The 15,359-nt window shown below is 33.0% G+C and overlaps 1 protein-coding gene across 1 annotated transcript; it reads right to left on the bottom strand.

Moving 5' to 3' along the window:
* Positions 1–8,051: 8,051 nt before the first annotated feature.
* Ccm3 (programmed cell death protein 10 Ccm3) lies at positions 8,052–14,946 on the bottom strand. The gene is made up of 5 exons (XM_085955580.1): positions 14,738–14,946; positions 14,383–14,560; positions 11,896–12,028; positions 10,852–11,013; positions 8,052–8,983 (listed from the first exon to the last, which is right to left on the bottom strand). Exons 1-5 carry the CDS (start codon positions 14,807–14,809, stop codon positions 8,899–8,901), a joined length of 630 nt encoding a protein of 209 aa, XP_085811706.1. The 5' UTR covers positions 14,810–14,946; the 3' UTR covers positions 8,052–8,898.
* Between the last annotated feature and the right edge of the window lie 413 nt (positions 14,947–15,359).

The raw sequence follows: 15,359 nt of genomic DNA, 5'->3' as shown, positions 1-15,359 counted from the left end.
GCGAAAATAATGATAAAAGCAGAAATTCAATTATGAAAGCCGATGAAATATCTAATGTGATTTCGATGTTGCCGAATCGATCGCACGCGTCTACCGTTGGCCTCACAGGTTTTCGTTTCATGAATGAAAACAAAATCTATGCTGCAAAGAACTCACCGAGCGTACGACATGACAAGATGTTTTTGATTCTATTTCTTCATATTAGAAAAATCTAAAATATCATAGATGAATTTTATGGATGGTGCTCCGTCAATGTTAGGCTCATTTAAAGGTTTTGTTACCCTCGCAAAGACAAGAAACCTTAACATTATATCTACGCACTTTTTTATTTACACAGGGAATCTATAGTTTCGAAAATATTACCTCAGTGCTAAAACCTGTACTAGACCAATATGGTAAATTTCATCAAATCCAGACCTTTAAAAACAGGCATTTTTAAAAAAACTTTGCATTTCTATGGAAGCTAAGTACGAATGTTTGCTTTTTCACACTGAAGTGAGGTGGTTACAGTGGCGCACCCAGGGGGGGGGGGGGGTGCAAGGGGCCCTGACACCCCCCAAACATGAATGACATCAGAATGATTTTAACCATTGAAATTGAAAGCCAATAAACCTTTGGGCTTAGACAAATAAAAACACTGGCAAAAAAAATGATTTGTCATTCTCCAGCACCCTTTTTAGAACAATAACGTAGATTTTAATATCTAACACAAAAATTTCGAAACACTAATGTCAGGTTTTTTTAGAAATCCAATCCCTAATGGAACTGTCAAAAAATTCTCGGTGTCCATCCGAATTCCAGAGTGTTGTAGGTCATGGCTGGGGAGGGCTGACAGGGCTCTAGCCTGGGGGCCCATGTTGTGGGGGGCCAGCGTGTCGGGTTGACCAGATAAGTGAGATAAACACACATCATAAATTAGCTTTAATCGTAAGCTTTAAAATCGATGAACAGGTTATACGTGTTAATATTGAATTTAGTGGTCTTTTCTAGAAGCTGCCTTAGAGTGAATATTTGAGTAACACATGATCTCCCTCGTCGAAAGCGCCCGATAGTGCCCGAGTATTCATTCAACAATGGGTTCCAGCCGCTGGAATATCAGAATCGACAACAGTTTATATGCAGAGTTAAGGAGTGTCACCCATCTGTAGTTACTACATTCTAGTTGGTCTCCTTCCTTGTGCAGGGGACAAATCAGCCCATCCTTCCACTCCTCTGGCATCTTTTCCGAAGTCAATACTTGGTGGATTAGGCTATGTAAATGTTTGAGCAGGCTTTCTCCCCCACATTTTATTAATTCACTCTGTAGGTTATCTATTCCAGGCGATTTGTTTGTTTTTAACCTTGACATGGCACCTTTTACCTCATTTAATGTCGGTGGTTCTTCGTTATCATCCATGCCACTTTGTACTGATTCCTGGTCATGAGTATTAATGTTAGTGTTGCCGGCATCATTATGGGGGGTATTTAAATGTTGATCAAAGAAACCCACCCACCGGGCAAGAATACGGTGCTTTTCTGTGAGTATCATGCCATTGTCATCCTTGCACATTGTGATACGAGGCTTGAAACCCTTCCTTACATTATTTATCTTTCTATAGAACAGCCGACTTTCTTGGGCTTTATAGTGTTCTTGGAGTAGGATCATTTCCTTTTTTAAATAATCACGTTTCTTTTTCTTGTGTAGTTTCTTTTCGTAACGCCGGCGCTTTTTATACTCATTTTCTGATGCCCGTGTTTTCTTCTGTAGCATCATTAAGTAAGCCTCGTTCTTTCTCGTAGTGACTTCGCGGCAATCTTCGTCAAACCATTCTGATCGTTCACCTGTTTTTCGGCGTCCTAAGGTATCATTAGCTGAGGATACTATGGCAGTCTTGCACTCTTCCCAGTGTTGATTCACCTCTTCATGGTCTCCAACCTCAACATTGTCGCTCAGCTGAGTGTTCAAGCTCTCCTGGTACCGAGCCAGTTCCTGCGGAATCTTCAGTTTGTCTGTGTCAAAGGGTTTTGCTCTTGCTCCCATTTCCTTTTTGGTGTTTGAGATCTTTGCTCTCACTTTTCCACACACTAGGAAATGGTCTGAGTCTACATTAGCCCCTCTGTATGTCCGAACGCTCTGTGCCTGTTGTCTATCAAAATATGGTCTATTTGGTTTATTGTGCACCCATCCGGGGATTTCCAAGTTCCCTTATATATATTCTTACGGGGAAACATTGTGCTACCAATAACCATATTTAGTGACGCTGCACAGTTAATTAGTCGGGTACCATCGTCATTACTTTCATTGTGAAGACTATGTTTTCCGACAATGGCAGTGTAGATCTCCTCCCGTCCTATTTTGGCATTCAGATCACCGAGTATTATTTTCACATCGTGATTTGGGCAACTGTTGTACGTGCTTTCTAATGCATCGTAGAAGTCCTCTTATTCCTAGCGAGCGAGGTACCTGGTCCATTTCAATTTGATTTGTTTCCCCAGCTTTATTAAAAACTTCTCTACCTCACCCATTGATTTATTGTGAGTTTTGACATAACGATGTATTTATAATAGCACATACCTACCGTTTAATCAGACGCTGCGGTAGTTTTTAGACATTTTATATTCATTATTAATATTCATTCGAGGGTCCATGTTTTGCATGTATTCTTACGATACTATACTGCAGTGTTTCCCAAAGTGTGGTACGCGTAACCCCTGGGGTACGGCAAGAGTTTAGTGGGGGTACGCCAGAGAACTCAGAAATAATGGGAACTGAAATACATAACTGGTAAGGCGATAGCAGGTAACCGACTCGAGTAAGGAAGAATCAGGGTTAAAAACTTACACACATGTCAAGAATACGTTTTACGTCGAATACTGAAAACTGCTCTCGGTTAATGCATTTACGCTCATTTAATGTTGGTGTATTACACACACTATTACACGTGCATAATGCGTGCTTCATTTTCGTAGGCCACTCACACATTCAAAACCCTGCATCAAGATACGGCGTATTGAATATAGCCTATCGGTATTCTATTTATTATCTGTTCTGTGGGGTACGCGCTGCACCGGGCTTTGGCTGCGCCTGGTGCAACAATCATTAATACGACATCACAACAACATCCGTGGTAGAAGGTTTATCGCACGCGGAAGAAGAGCAATTATTGTTGGAATTAGCTTCAGACGGATTCTTGGAAAATAAAATATAAGGAGAGTACTTCAACATCATTTTGGTTGCAAATGCAACATGTGTATCCAGTTTTAACAGAGAAAGTCTTGAAATACATCTTGCATTTTCCAACTTAATATCTAGTGAAGTTGCTTTTTCAGCATTTGTAGACATTAAGTCAAAAGCAACAGGCTTTTGGATGTGGAACCGCATCTCAGATTAAAATTAACAACCAGGGAACCAAATTATGATGATCTGTCTCAACCAATGACATTATTAAGTCTCAACATAAACAATTTCATCCTTCTCATTGATTATAATGAATGAATTTTATTTTTCGTTCATTATTTTGTTTATGTACTAAAAAAGGAAAAAATAAATATATTTTGATTGTTATTAAAGTACATAAGTATAGGTATGCATTTTTTTTTTGACGAGGGGTACTCAGAGTTCCGAAAATTATAGAAGGGTTACACAGATGTCGAAAGTTTACTGTTTACTGGTTTTAAGTTTACTGGAACAGTATATTTTAAAGATCCTTTAATACGTCAGTAGGTACTGTCAATATTAGTCTATGGGTACTGTTGTCCGTTCAGTTTTGATAGGGAGGTGTATTTAGACGATCCGTTTAGTTATCCGTTCAATATCAGTTGACAGTTCAGTTGGGAAATGGCGATGTAATATTTACGTATTTTTTATCCATTAAAAATGAACATTATTTTTATAATAACTTTCTAAACATATTGGTTGGTATACCTAATACAGTAGATACTTATATTTTCCGTCTCGGGACGGAATGAGCACTTAAAATCACTTCTTTCAAGCACGTTTATAGCCTCGTGGAAGGCGGCCGTGCATATCCATGGCTGTACATACATGACGGGTGGTGGTGGAAACCTAGGTAGTACCTATATTTAAAAAAAATAATAATATTTCAATCGAAATAAGAAAAGTAGTGTGAAAAATACGGCAATATTGTAATTTACACGTCAATTTAACTGGCAGATCTAAAAACGGATACGATAACTGATGGAAAATCCACGCTGTCTCGGTTTCAGTCAGCTGCTTCAGTTTTGCATTTTCACGTCAGTTTAAATGACAGGTCGAATGAAACGGAGACTGATCGGACAGCGTAATTGATCGTCTTAAAGCACATTTATTATGCTCGAAGCATACCGTCATATTAACAGGTCTGGCCCGTGACGCTTTGGCGCCCACGCCCATAATCACGAGGTAGGGTACTGTATACATTTGCTAAGGAGGGTGAGGTGATAAGGCAATATTTAAATTGAAACATGCCAGCTTGCTCTTTCCACCATCTTTACATTGATTTTTAATACAGATGATAGATATATTATGTATGTACGGGTTTGACATATTATTTATGATTGTTAATCAGCAAGCAGAAGCAATATCTGCATGTGTTCCAGTGAATCTGTTAATAATCACGTTTCAATTCCATAATGAGAAGACAAATTTTGACGATCTCTTACTAATTGTCCGATCATTTCGGGATAGGCTTCTTATTTTCACTATTACCTATATGAACGCAGCATTCTTTATTATGTACCATTTTAAAGTCTCAGAAGTGTACATATTAGAAAAATATTTATATCATGTGGACATGTGGGATAATTATTCATTCTAATAGGTTTCTGATGTTGTAGAAATCGTTATGTAAAGGAAATATTTTCGTATTATTTTCCCATTGAATTCTGCATTGATTTTTTTCACCCATTTTCATTTCATCAACATTTCTCGCAATGTATTATTTGCTCAATGCAATATATATATTATATATAAATAGGTATATATTTTCTGAGATTATATGAAATCATATTCGAGAAATATACAAACAATACTCTGTCATAGAACATGAAAAGATGATAGCAAAACACCAGTTTACGGTGTCATTGATTTTTCAACAAATTAAAAATATGAATATAATGTTATCAGTAATCTGGGTCAATCCAGTGCTAGATGAAGTTCTCCCGTAGTTCCTTCAATCCCTCTCGAGTTTCCGTAATTATTATTTTAAATCAGCGTTTCCGCTGGACTTGATGGAAAAAAAATAAAAAAGCTCACAAGATATGGGTTTATGGAAGTTTCGATTTGTTCGTTACCTCTGATGAAGACAGCGATATTATATGTACGCTAACAACATTTGCAAAACAATATCTTCAAATATTATTTTGCCATCTCCATATGTAATACCAACGCAAATTAAAACTTTTAAAAATCAATAATTTATTAGTTTACTTACAATGATAATACTTTGGTCTTAAGTTTGATCCCTGTCATTGCCTTTGATTTTTAATTTGTTTGTCGAATAAAACATGATCATCTCATTCATCACAGGTTGGCAGGATTCACTCTATTGTAGATAAAAAAGTTTCACTTAAAAAATAAAACAATGGATGCTGGCAACATTAGTTTATTGTAAACAATGATAGTTACACGTTGCAACAACTTTATATATTACACATAATAATTTTATAACAGTCGCCTATGATAAAACCCGTCCCCAATCACCATCTTTAAATATATCAAAACATAAAATATTTCTATCATTCAGCTATTGTGCTTATTGAATGATTCTTTTAATATACATTTTCTATCGCAGTAATACATTTTTAATAATTAATTCACTACATTTACATGTTACAATAATAATAATATATTTATTGTTAGATACTATATTACACTAGACAAAATCAACTTGAAAAACCAAACGATTTCCAATGTTGAATGTTAATAAAATCCAGTATTCCGAAGGTATTTTAGAATGTATTGGCACAAGATTAAATTAAAATCCATAAAAAATTGAAAACAGTCTTTTCATAAGGAATTCGAATATTATAGAAGTAACTCAAAAATATTTCTCTAACTACCTGTACACGCATCCTGCTTGAGAAACATTTAAAAAATAATAAATTTAAATTATAATAGAATCACAAAGTGTGCTATTATTATTGTAAACAAGAATGGACTTTTTGCCCAAGAGAATTAAAACAAAACGCTGAAATATGAGAAATCATTATTTTCTCATATTTTATTTAATAATTTGTAATTTTTCTTTGAAAGGTTTCATTTTTATTTACATTTCATAATTTGGACCGCAGAGTGTAAACAAATCAAGCGTTATGTAAAAGAAATGTGTATACCATTTGCCAGTAAAACCTTCAATATAATTAAGAAAAATTTAAACAAGTTGATTCACATCACTTCAATTAGGCGCATATTGCTCCGATTACATACATATGTAGGTATTTTAGAAAACTTAATTTTTTAAAGCTAAATAAATACTAGTTTTTCAAAAACGACTTGGTCTACAAATGCGTAACACCACACTGTCCATTTATTTTGTAATTCTACAAACATTGAAAATTATTGTCGCAGGTATTTTCACGGTCATAATAACGTCTCCATTTAGATACATTCATGTCTTTTATGACACTCATTCGGAAGTGATCAATGTAAAAAAATACAAATAATCAAGGTTCTACTGTAGTTGCTGAATTAATGGTTCACATGGTGAAATCATGTATGTAATTCATGGGTATTAATTTATGGCCGTGACTATACACACGATTTCACAACTTAACCAAAATGTCTTCATAAGCCGTTTTGTATTTTATACAAGATAATTGGACTATACTAGAATTAAATATTTACGTTTGCACACTGTTTATCGAATATTTTAAAAGAAATTTAAAAAGTAAACATTTTATAAATAATTAATGTTGACATGATCAAAAATTGACAGTAAAGAATTCAGGATGATATGTATTGAAACCATCAATGGCCTAACCTACAAAACTAAAATAATATTTCACGATATTTCGATGACAGTCAAAAAATACTGACACATAATAAGCAATACTGATATTATAGAATAAATATTGAGAAAACTGTATATATTTTCTACCTTTAATGACAACATATTAGATGCCTTAATGACATGTTCGAGACTCGGCACCTTACTCAAATATGTTGATTGCATTGATTAAAAATGTGTTTTACAAATTATGGTAGTGAAAATGAAATTTTGAAATTGACCTGGTTGGAATGGATGGATATGACTTAACAATAGTATAAATGTAAATAGGTAGCGATGACAATTTAGTATTTAAATAATCTATTTAAAGTTAAGTGTTATATTCTGTCTGAATGCTATGTATTGTTGTTGCGGTGGCGTTCTAATACAATAGTTTATTTCTAGGATGACCACAGTACATATTTATTATGAAGCGTGTTCTATAGAAAGAAAAATGATTTTAGAAATTCTTTACATAGAGAATGGGACAAAGGAAGCATTAGATAATAATTTCAGTGGTTAACAAATTCAATCTGTTAGCATTCAACAATATATAAATATATTACAATTAAATTAAGGCGTCTTAGTTAGGTTTGATAGTAAGGCAAAAAATGCCTAACGTTAACAAGTGGCGTAGAATTGCTGAGGACCAGACCAACTGCCAGCCCACATAGTCCAGTGCGTAAGGCACTGGCTTCTGATACGGGGGCTCCAGGGTCAATTCCAGTGAGGTCATAATACAATTATGTGATTTTCTCAAAGCTTGGGTTATTATGTAATCATTTCACTTCTACTACTCCAATGTGCACTGTCATTGGGCCTCATATATATATTTAAAATTGAAAGTTTATAAATTGAACCAGAAGAAAGCATTGAAAGAGGCAAAGCTTCTATTTGTTGTAGTATGTACCATCAAAGAAGTAGAATATTGGTTGCTGAAAGCTTCGTGTGTCTCAAGAACTGAATAGGTTAATGTGAAAATTTATTGTTTTTAGCTAAATCAGTAAGTAGTATGTATCCAATTATGTGAATGTATATATGAGGCTATTAGTTTCAAAGTCGGTAACCTACATTTATTCCTTTTTTGATCTTTTCCTTGATTCTATAGTACTCCATATGAAGGACTTTTTTATCGTATGTATATTCATGAAACAGCTTCCATATTTTATATTCTATGACTGACTATAAATATGATTTTTTATTAATTTTAATGACGTTAAGGACATTTTTTATTTCGCTATCCGATTTTGCTAATTTTTAATAGTGTGTTTGCAAAAAGCAAATATTCCTTAATAATGGTCCTCGACAGTTTTTTGCGAATATCTCAAAATAGCGGAATATGTAGGTTACTAACTTTGAAACTAACAACCTCATATAAATGCAATGATTGTGCAATCAAAAAGTTCAACACCAGACATCAAAGGATGGAAAATATATTGCACCACAATAATATGTATTCATAATAAAATTATAACAAGAACAATGTTATGGGAAAGAAAATATAGATTAAACAAATACGTATATGACTGCTAAATGCTACTGGCAAATAAATCAGATATATTGCGAAATGGTTAAAATATATATATTCACAAAAAACTATAAAACTAAAAACTGTAAGAATTACGCTAACAATATTATTTTTTATACTAAAGATATACTTTATACAAGTCTGTAAATATTAAGACACTTAGGGTTTATCAGGCCATATATATTTTTTTTAAATCCACTGAATTACCATCGTATTGGAGCATAGTCAAAACTCACACCAAAACGTGTCGAAAGAATGTAATTATTTCAGCAGTCTTTGGACACTCATGTTCATTTTTTTTTGTTATGTTGCAGCAGTCAAAGTATGGAAATTGAAATCATCTTTGGATTTAATAAATAGTTGAACATAATGCCGGAATGCCTTGTGATTAGAAGATGATTTTTTTTACTCGCACTTGCTCTTGACTGTGAGCATAATTTGGTTAGTTTGATGGATAAGGTACAACGCCGTAACGAATACAGCATTAGCTCTGAAACAAAAGAACAAAGAAAGTCATGAGGAGTGTATTTTAAAATACTGATAAACCCACAATTTCTATTTGTGATAAACGACATTTTTGTTATTCAACCGTAAATGCAGAACGCATTATTTCAGTTTTTGCTGTTTTTCTGTTTTAAATGCCAAAATGTATACAATTTTACGCTCTACGTCCTGGTAAAACGCACAAAGGCATAGGATATAATGGTGAGAAAATAGAAACATTATTAAATCATATTGTCATTTTTTTATTCTGATAGAAAGCATGATAATGACCTAATGCGTTATGCATATACAAAATACAGGACTTGTAATATGTCGTATATTGTGTTTGCCATAAAGGTTAGTCTTTATAATGTAGAAAAAATGTTTTTAAATCATTAAAAAATCTACGTGGGAGAACGCTTTGAAAAAAAAATAAGAATCCTTTTTGCGATTATCTCAGAACTTGTTTTAATGAGGTAATGCTTTCTGTCAGTATACCCTCGTAATGTTAGTTTCATTAAAACAATATTACCCAATAAACCAAGATAAACCGTTTATTGCAAAAAATGTAGGCAAAATAAAATTAGACATTCAGCCTTATTTATAAGATTTTAATCAATAGGTTTTCGTAGTCATCGAGGTTTACAAATTTTCCTCATTAGCTTTTGGCACATTTCGGGTTATATAATAAGTATATTATATTGTGTGAAATTATACATGTTTAAAATGTTATATTTGATTTTAAATCAGTAAATTTTAGCATCACTTGATATGCGATTTACAAATGGCAATGCCATGAATACAAATAGTCATGGTGGTCTTTTTGTCAACATGTTGTTCTGACACATTGCTGCACTAGAAGACAAGCGTTTTGTTTTTCTCTCTGGTGAATGATTTATTTCATGTCAAAATCAATGTTGCATGTTGATCAATAATAAGATTTGGTCATACTTCTTTTAAGGACAAAATTTGTAAGATTCCAGTCAACTTGTTTAGTTTATGCAGGGCTATTCTAAACAGTTAGTACTGTAAAACGTTTCCGTTGTTTTTCTTGCTCCAGAATAACACAGATATAATTTGGAGTAATTCCATAAACAAGGCGGTTAATAATTACAATAAATTTTTAGCACAGCTAACACGTCTAACTTGATTCCAAGCGTATCCGATTAGAATCTCCAATTGGACTTTTTATATCGAATTGGAGAATCTAATCGGATGCATTTGGAATCAAGTAAGACGTGTTTACTGTGCTATTCAATGACATTTGACAGGTCACTGTTACCGTGATCATGACTGGCCATGGACTGGTGTTAAAAAACATCACACGTAACAGTGAACTTCCCGGGATAATTAACTGCCTGAATGACATATAATGTTTATCATTGATTTTGCAGTTACGTGCAAGTGTTAGAATTGCACTGCTGAGGTGGTTACATCTAAAGCCGGGTACTCGTAGCTAGTGAGCTGTAACTGTAACCGTTAAAATAACTAACCGCTAACTCTAGATAAGAAATAATTATTTATTAGGCTTGTGTTTAACTAATTATTTGGGGTCCATACTGGTTACTAATCTGCAACAGTCACAGTTACGGCTTGTTAATTGGTACCCGGCATTAGAAAAATTAGAATGTAATTTATGATATTCTTCCGGTAACAAATTGTCAATTTTTTTAATACAAGCCATCGAAGCAGATAAATTTCATACTGTGTTAATAGTAGTTAAAAAAGAAATACTAAGTGTTCATCGATATATTTTAGCTCAGCCTTCTAGCCCATGGCCAGAACAAATATAAATTGGGGAATGTTACATAATACATGAAAAGAATATGCCACACTGTCATAATAATTTTATGGCTATTGAATAATGTTACTTACTGTCCTTCCTTGAAGTACTCCTTGAGGGTATTCGAGAATCTTTTTGAATATTTAACAAATTCTCGTTTACGCTGTTCTAATGCTTGTTTTCCAGCACCGGGGGTGAATCCAGCTACTTCATTTACTGCGTCTAACAATTTTTTTATTGCTGAGGCTATTTCTCTGCGAATAAAGAAAATGCAATTTATTAAAAAAAAAAATTAATCAAAAAGCCATCCAACGAAGATTCTAATCTCATCGATAACAACAATGAATAAATGAATGATTCATAATATGATAAGCTGTAATCTTATAGATATTATATTTATTAGAAAACACAAAGGAATGTTAGGTATTTATTAATGAATCATTTAAGTTCATTGAGATCATGTAAGATGATCTATATATTTTGTATTCTACTCAATAATAGTTGTGCACAACCTGTGGCCAACCCACCACATCAGTTGTTGCTGTCCACTGACTAGATATGCAAAAGAAATCCTAGTACATCCTGAAAATTACCTATACTAGATTTTCAGTGAAACACGCTAAAACGCCTTCATACGTTAATAATACTTTTATTGTTCTATGTGTTGCAACCAATATTATTGAAACCTATATGATAAAGTGCCGAATTATTTTGCCCTTTGGTGTACCGCGCATATGACGATTAATGTGCATCAAATTATGAGTATGTACTTCTTTCTGCTTCTGTGATGTCAGCGATAACGCGATAGCGATAACAGGCCAATTCAGCCAGTATACATGTAGCAGAATTAGTGCGAGTAATGAAAACTAATGATTACCACTAAGCCAGTGTAAACAAGCCTTAATGCAAACTGAAGAGTAAGATAATAATATATGTCTAATCTCGGAAGGAAATATAACATTGCCGCAACACTTGTTTATACCCTGTGTGACCCAGGAATAATTACAAAATAGATAAAACAACTAACGATAAAAAGGTTGCACAGCACTGCTTTATAACCTTGATTCATTACATGTCATGTCCTATACATTTTATCCCCTTAATTAAATTTAAATGGTGAAAACAGGAACACTTACTTAATAGTTTCCAGGAAAGTCTTTCTATCAGTTATTTCATCTGGTATACGGCTAAGTATCTTTTTGAGGGCAGCAGACTTTTTATTCAGTTCTTGGAAGGCATCTTCTGTTCTATTGAGGCGAAGTTCCATAGCTATAAACATCAATTATTAATAATTAGGTATTTAAATGGGGTCAAGTGGAGTAGAAGGGGTAGCACCTTTACTAGATAAAATACCAGTTGTCACTATTAACTACACATGTAATGGTGACGTGAATATAGATCTGTATCATCCGTATGTGGCACAATTTCCACATGGTTCAAGAGGCGATCTTGTTAGAATAAAATACGGCATATTTAGACTGGAAAGTCAATGAACATTCCTCCAATGCAATGTGAACGCAAGGAAAATGATTATTGCTGATAAATACAATGCCCCCAAGTATAAAAGCTCCTTAAATAGAGCAAGGTGCGAAGAATCTCCCGGTTAGCCGGACTCAAATAATCTTATGAAAATTTAGAAGAGTTCAGTAGCTACTTCATCTCTGTTTAGAACAGTGATAGGCAGAGAAAAGATCAGCAAAATCATAGACGGTATCTGATGATGAATGAATATATCAAAAAAAAGAAGAAAAACAGAATCTAAATAGATTTTTTTTGTGATATATTATAAAGTGATTGCAATACCGAATGAAAACACTGTTATATTATGTTAAAAACATTTCCTCATGGCACTCCATCTTTTCCATCAACTTTTCGTACAAAATGAAAGAAAAGAGCATTTAGCAGCTCTAACCAAACTCCGTCCAAAATTAAAGTCGACAGCTATTTTTAGGTTTCCTTGTCAAAAAAATATTCCAAGCAAACTCAAAGCGTTTCCGCTGATATACCTACCTATGGTAATTTTTTTGTTAATATTTCATTTTTGTTAATGATTTTTTTTTAAATTTCTCCGCCTTAAGGCGAAGTCTTCACTGAGCCTTTTTTAAAGAGGCACCTAGCGGAAAAATACGAAGCTTGCAATTTGAGACATTTTTTTGATAATTTACAATTCCAACTATATTAATGAATAAATATGTATCTGAAAACATTAAAAAGAAAAATATTTTTTATTTTAAGTCAAAGACAAACTTACAATTGTAAAAAATGTAATAAAATGTGAATTTGTTGTATCGGACCGCACCCTATTATTACATATATTTTATGGTCATATTTATTATTAAAATTTAGTTTATTAAGTTTTCTAAGCATCACCTAAGAGATATTTGACTAATTCATAGAATATTTTTTATATCTATTTTAAAAAACATCGATTTTTATAAAAAATATAAATGTGTATAACTTGAAATCATTTTTATTTATATTTATATAAATATTTTATTTATATTTATAAAAATAATTGATTTGATATAAATAAAAAGGATTTCAAGTTAAACACATTTATATTTTTTATAAAAATCGATGTTTTTTAAAATAGATATAAAAAATATTAAAACTATGAATTAGTCAAAAATCGCTTAAGTGATGCTTAGAAAACTTAATATACTAATTTTTAATAATAAATATGATCATAAAATATATGTAATAATAGGGTGCGGTCCGATTGAACAAATTCACATTTTATTACATTTTTTACAATTGTAAGTTTATCTTTGAGTTAAAATAAAAAATATTTTTCTTTTTAATGTTTACAGACACATATTTATTCATTAATATGGTTGAAATTGTAAATTATCAAAAAATGTCTCAAATTGCAAGCTTCGTATTTTTCCGCTAGGTGCCTCTTTAAAAAAGGCTCAGTGAAGACTTCGCCTTAAACCGAAAATCTCGGTATTTTGGATTTCTAAAACCAGTATTTTGGTACTTACCTATCGATGAATACCGAGATACTGGTTTTCATAATACTTGTATTGCAATCTCTAATCTAGTACCTCACAATAAAAACAATTAAACAAGGAGTGTTCTTTAAGTAAGGATTATAAAGGTAAACTATCATTTTCAAAATTGAGCATAATATGGATCTCCACCGAACCAATAGACCACTGATGGCGGTACGCAAGTAGGTATTACACGGATTCATCAATATCTCCTTCAATATGAATGTAAATGTGGACTATAATATCATCCCTGTTCTGGCAGAACACACTAACTGGAGAATACTAGTTTTATAGGTAATTTGACTTTGAAGTTGTTAAAATGTTTGAAATGGTCTATCATGTGAGTTTATTAAGTAATCGTAAAAAGGATGACTTTAAAATAAAGACTGTTTATTTATTAAGAAGGTTTCCAGACGGTAAAGTTTTAAATAAGGAACATTTTGGTATAACTAACTCAATATGGCATTTTTTCGAATTAGTGTCTTCTGCCAGAACAGTGACGATATATTGATGGATTTGTGTAAACATTGAGCATGTAATTCAGATATTAGAAACATATTGAGTAACTAAACTTGATTTAAAAATAATGTTACTAACATTGTAAAAGTAGGATAGTGTCAATTATCTTACCATCAGCTTCTGTGGTGCTTCCTTGTAATCTGAGAATGGTTTCATTGATATTTACAGAAATATCTGCCCGTCTAAGAATTCCTGCAACCAAGTCATATCCCAGGCCAGGGATAATTGATTCGGCTCTTGCCAGAGCGACTCCCAAGGTCTGTGCGGCGCCAACATCATTTCTTTCCAACTGTTAAATATGTGACATTAAATAACTAATATACAGACGAGAACGTGTACTTTGTAGTAGATCGTAAATTAATGTAAAACGTTAAGGAATAAGTGCGACATAAGTGTAAATTAATACAACATAGATATGAGATCATTAGAATATAACGTAAATATTTATGATGGTTTTATGGTTTACCTGTGTGAGAACTGGGCGTATTAAGACTGGAAGAACAAGCGAAGTCACAGGAGTTTCATCTCCCATTGTCATCCTTAGAAATAAGTTGTGTGTACAATATATTATAATACAAATCAAATACAATATTACTCGTAAAATGTATTAAATAATCGTAATCAACTCAATATACCGAGCCCTGTCACCATTTATTGCTGTAAGCAGATCAATGCAGTGTTGCAAGTTTAATTAATATTAGTCTATGGTTTAATTCGGTAAATAGGTACCTACCAAAGAGATTAGGTACCTACCTACCTTATCTTCTCGTGTTCTTTATTAATATGCTTTGTAATTGAAATTATAAAAATATGTTTTCGTATTGCCGGCGGTCCATTGGCACGCAAGTTAGACGATTTACAGTCTTCGGACTTTTTTTTCGCGTGGAGCACCCCAGATCTGCGGACTTTTTAATCCGCAGACCAGGCTCGTTGGATTTCAAACATGTTTGATAGTAACCGGCTCTGCTACGGACATATATTTACAAAAACTGTATAAGAAAATAATACCTACAGTAGGTACCTAGGTATTTCCGCAAGTGTGATCCGCATTTTTATTTAAAAGTTGTTACTGTTTTTAATCTCTTGAT

Source organism: Rhyacophila brunnea, unplaced genomic scaffold (genome assembly GCF_057557595.1).
Source record: "Rhyacophila brunnea isolate RB1 unplaced genomic scaffold, BYU_Rbru_1.0 scaffold_5, whole genome shotgun sequence".
In the NCBI taxonomy this organism is placed as follows: Eukaryota; Metazoa; Arthropoda; class Insecta; order Trichoptera; family Rhyacophilidae; genus Rhyacophila; species Rhyacophila brunnea.
Note: the sequence above shows the minus strand (reverse complement) of the source record. Positions and strands in the feature narration are given on the sequence as shown.

Excerpts from the sequence above, each read along its gene's own strand:
- Ccm3 (XM_085955580.1), bottom strand. The coding sequence starts at position 14,809 with ATGACAATGGGAGATGAAACTCCTGTGACTTCGCTTGTTCTTCCAGTC. Across the intron at positions 14,561-14,737 it reads TACGCCCAGTTCTCACACAG|TTGGAAAGAAATGATGTTGG; the intron begins GTAAACCATAAA and ends CATATTTAACAG. Across the intron at positions 11,014-11,895 it reads ACTTTCCTGGAAACTATTAA|AGAAATAGCCTCAGCAATAA; the intron begins GTAAGTGTTCCT and ends CTTTATTCGCAG.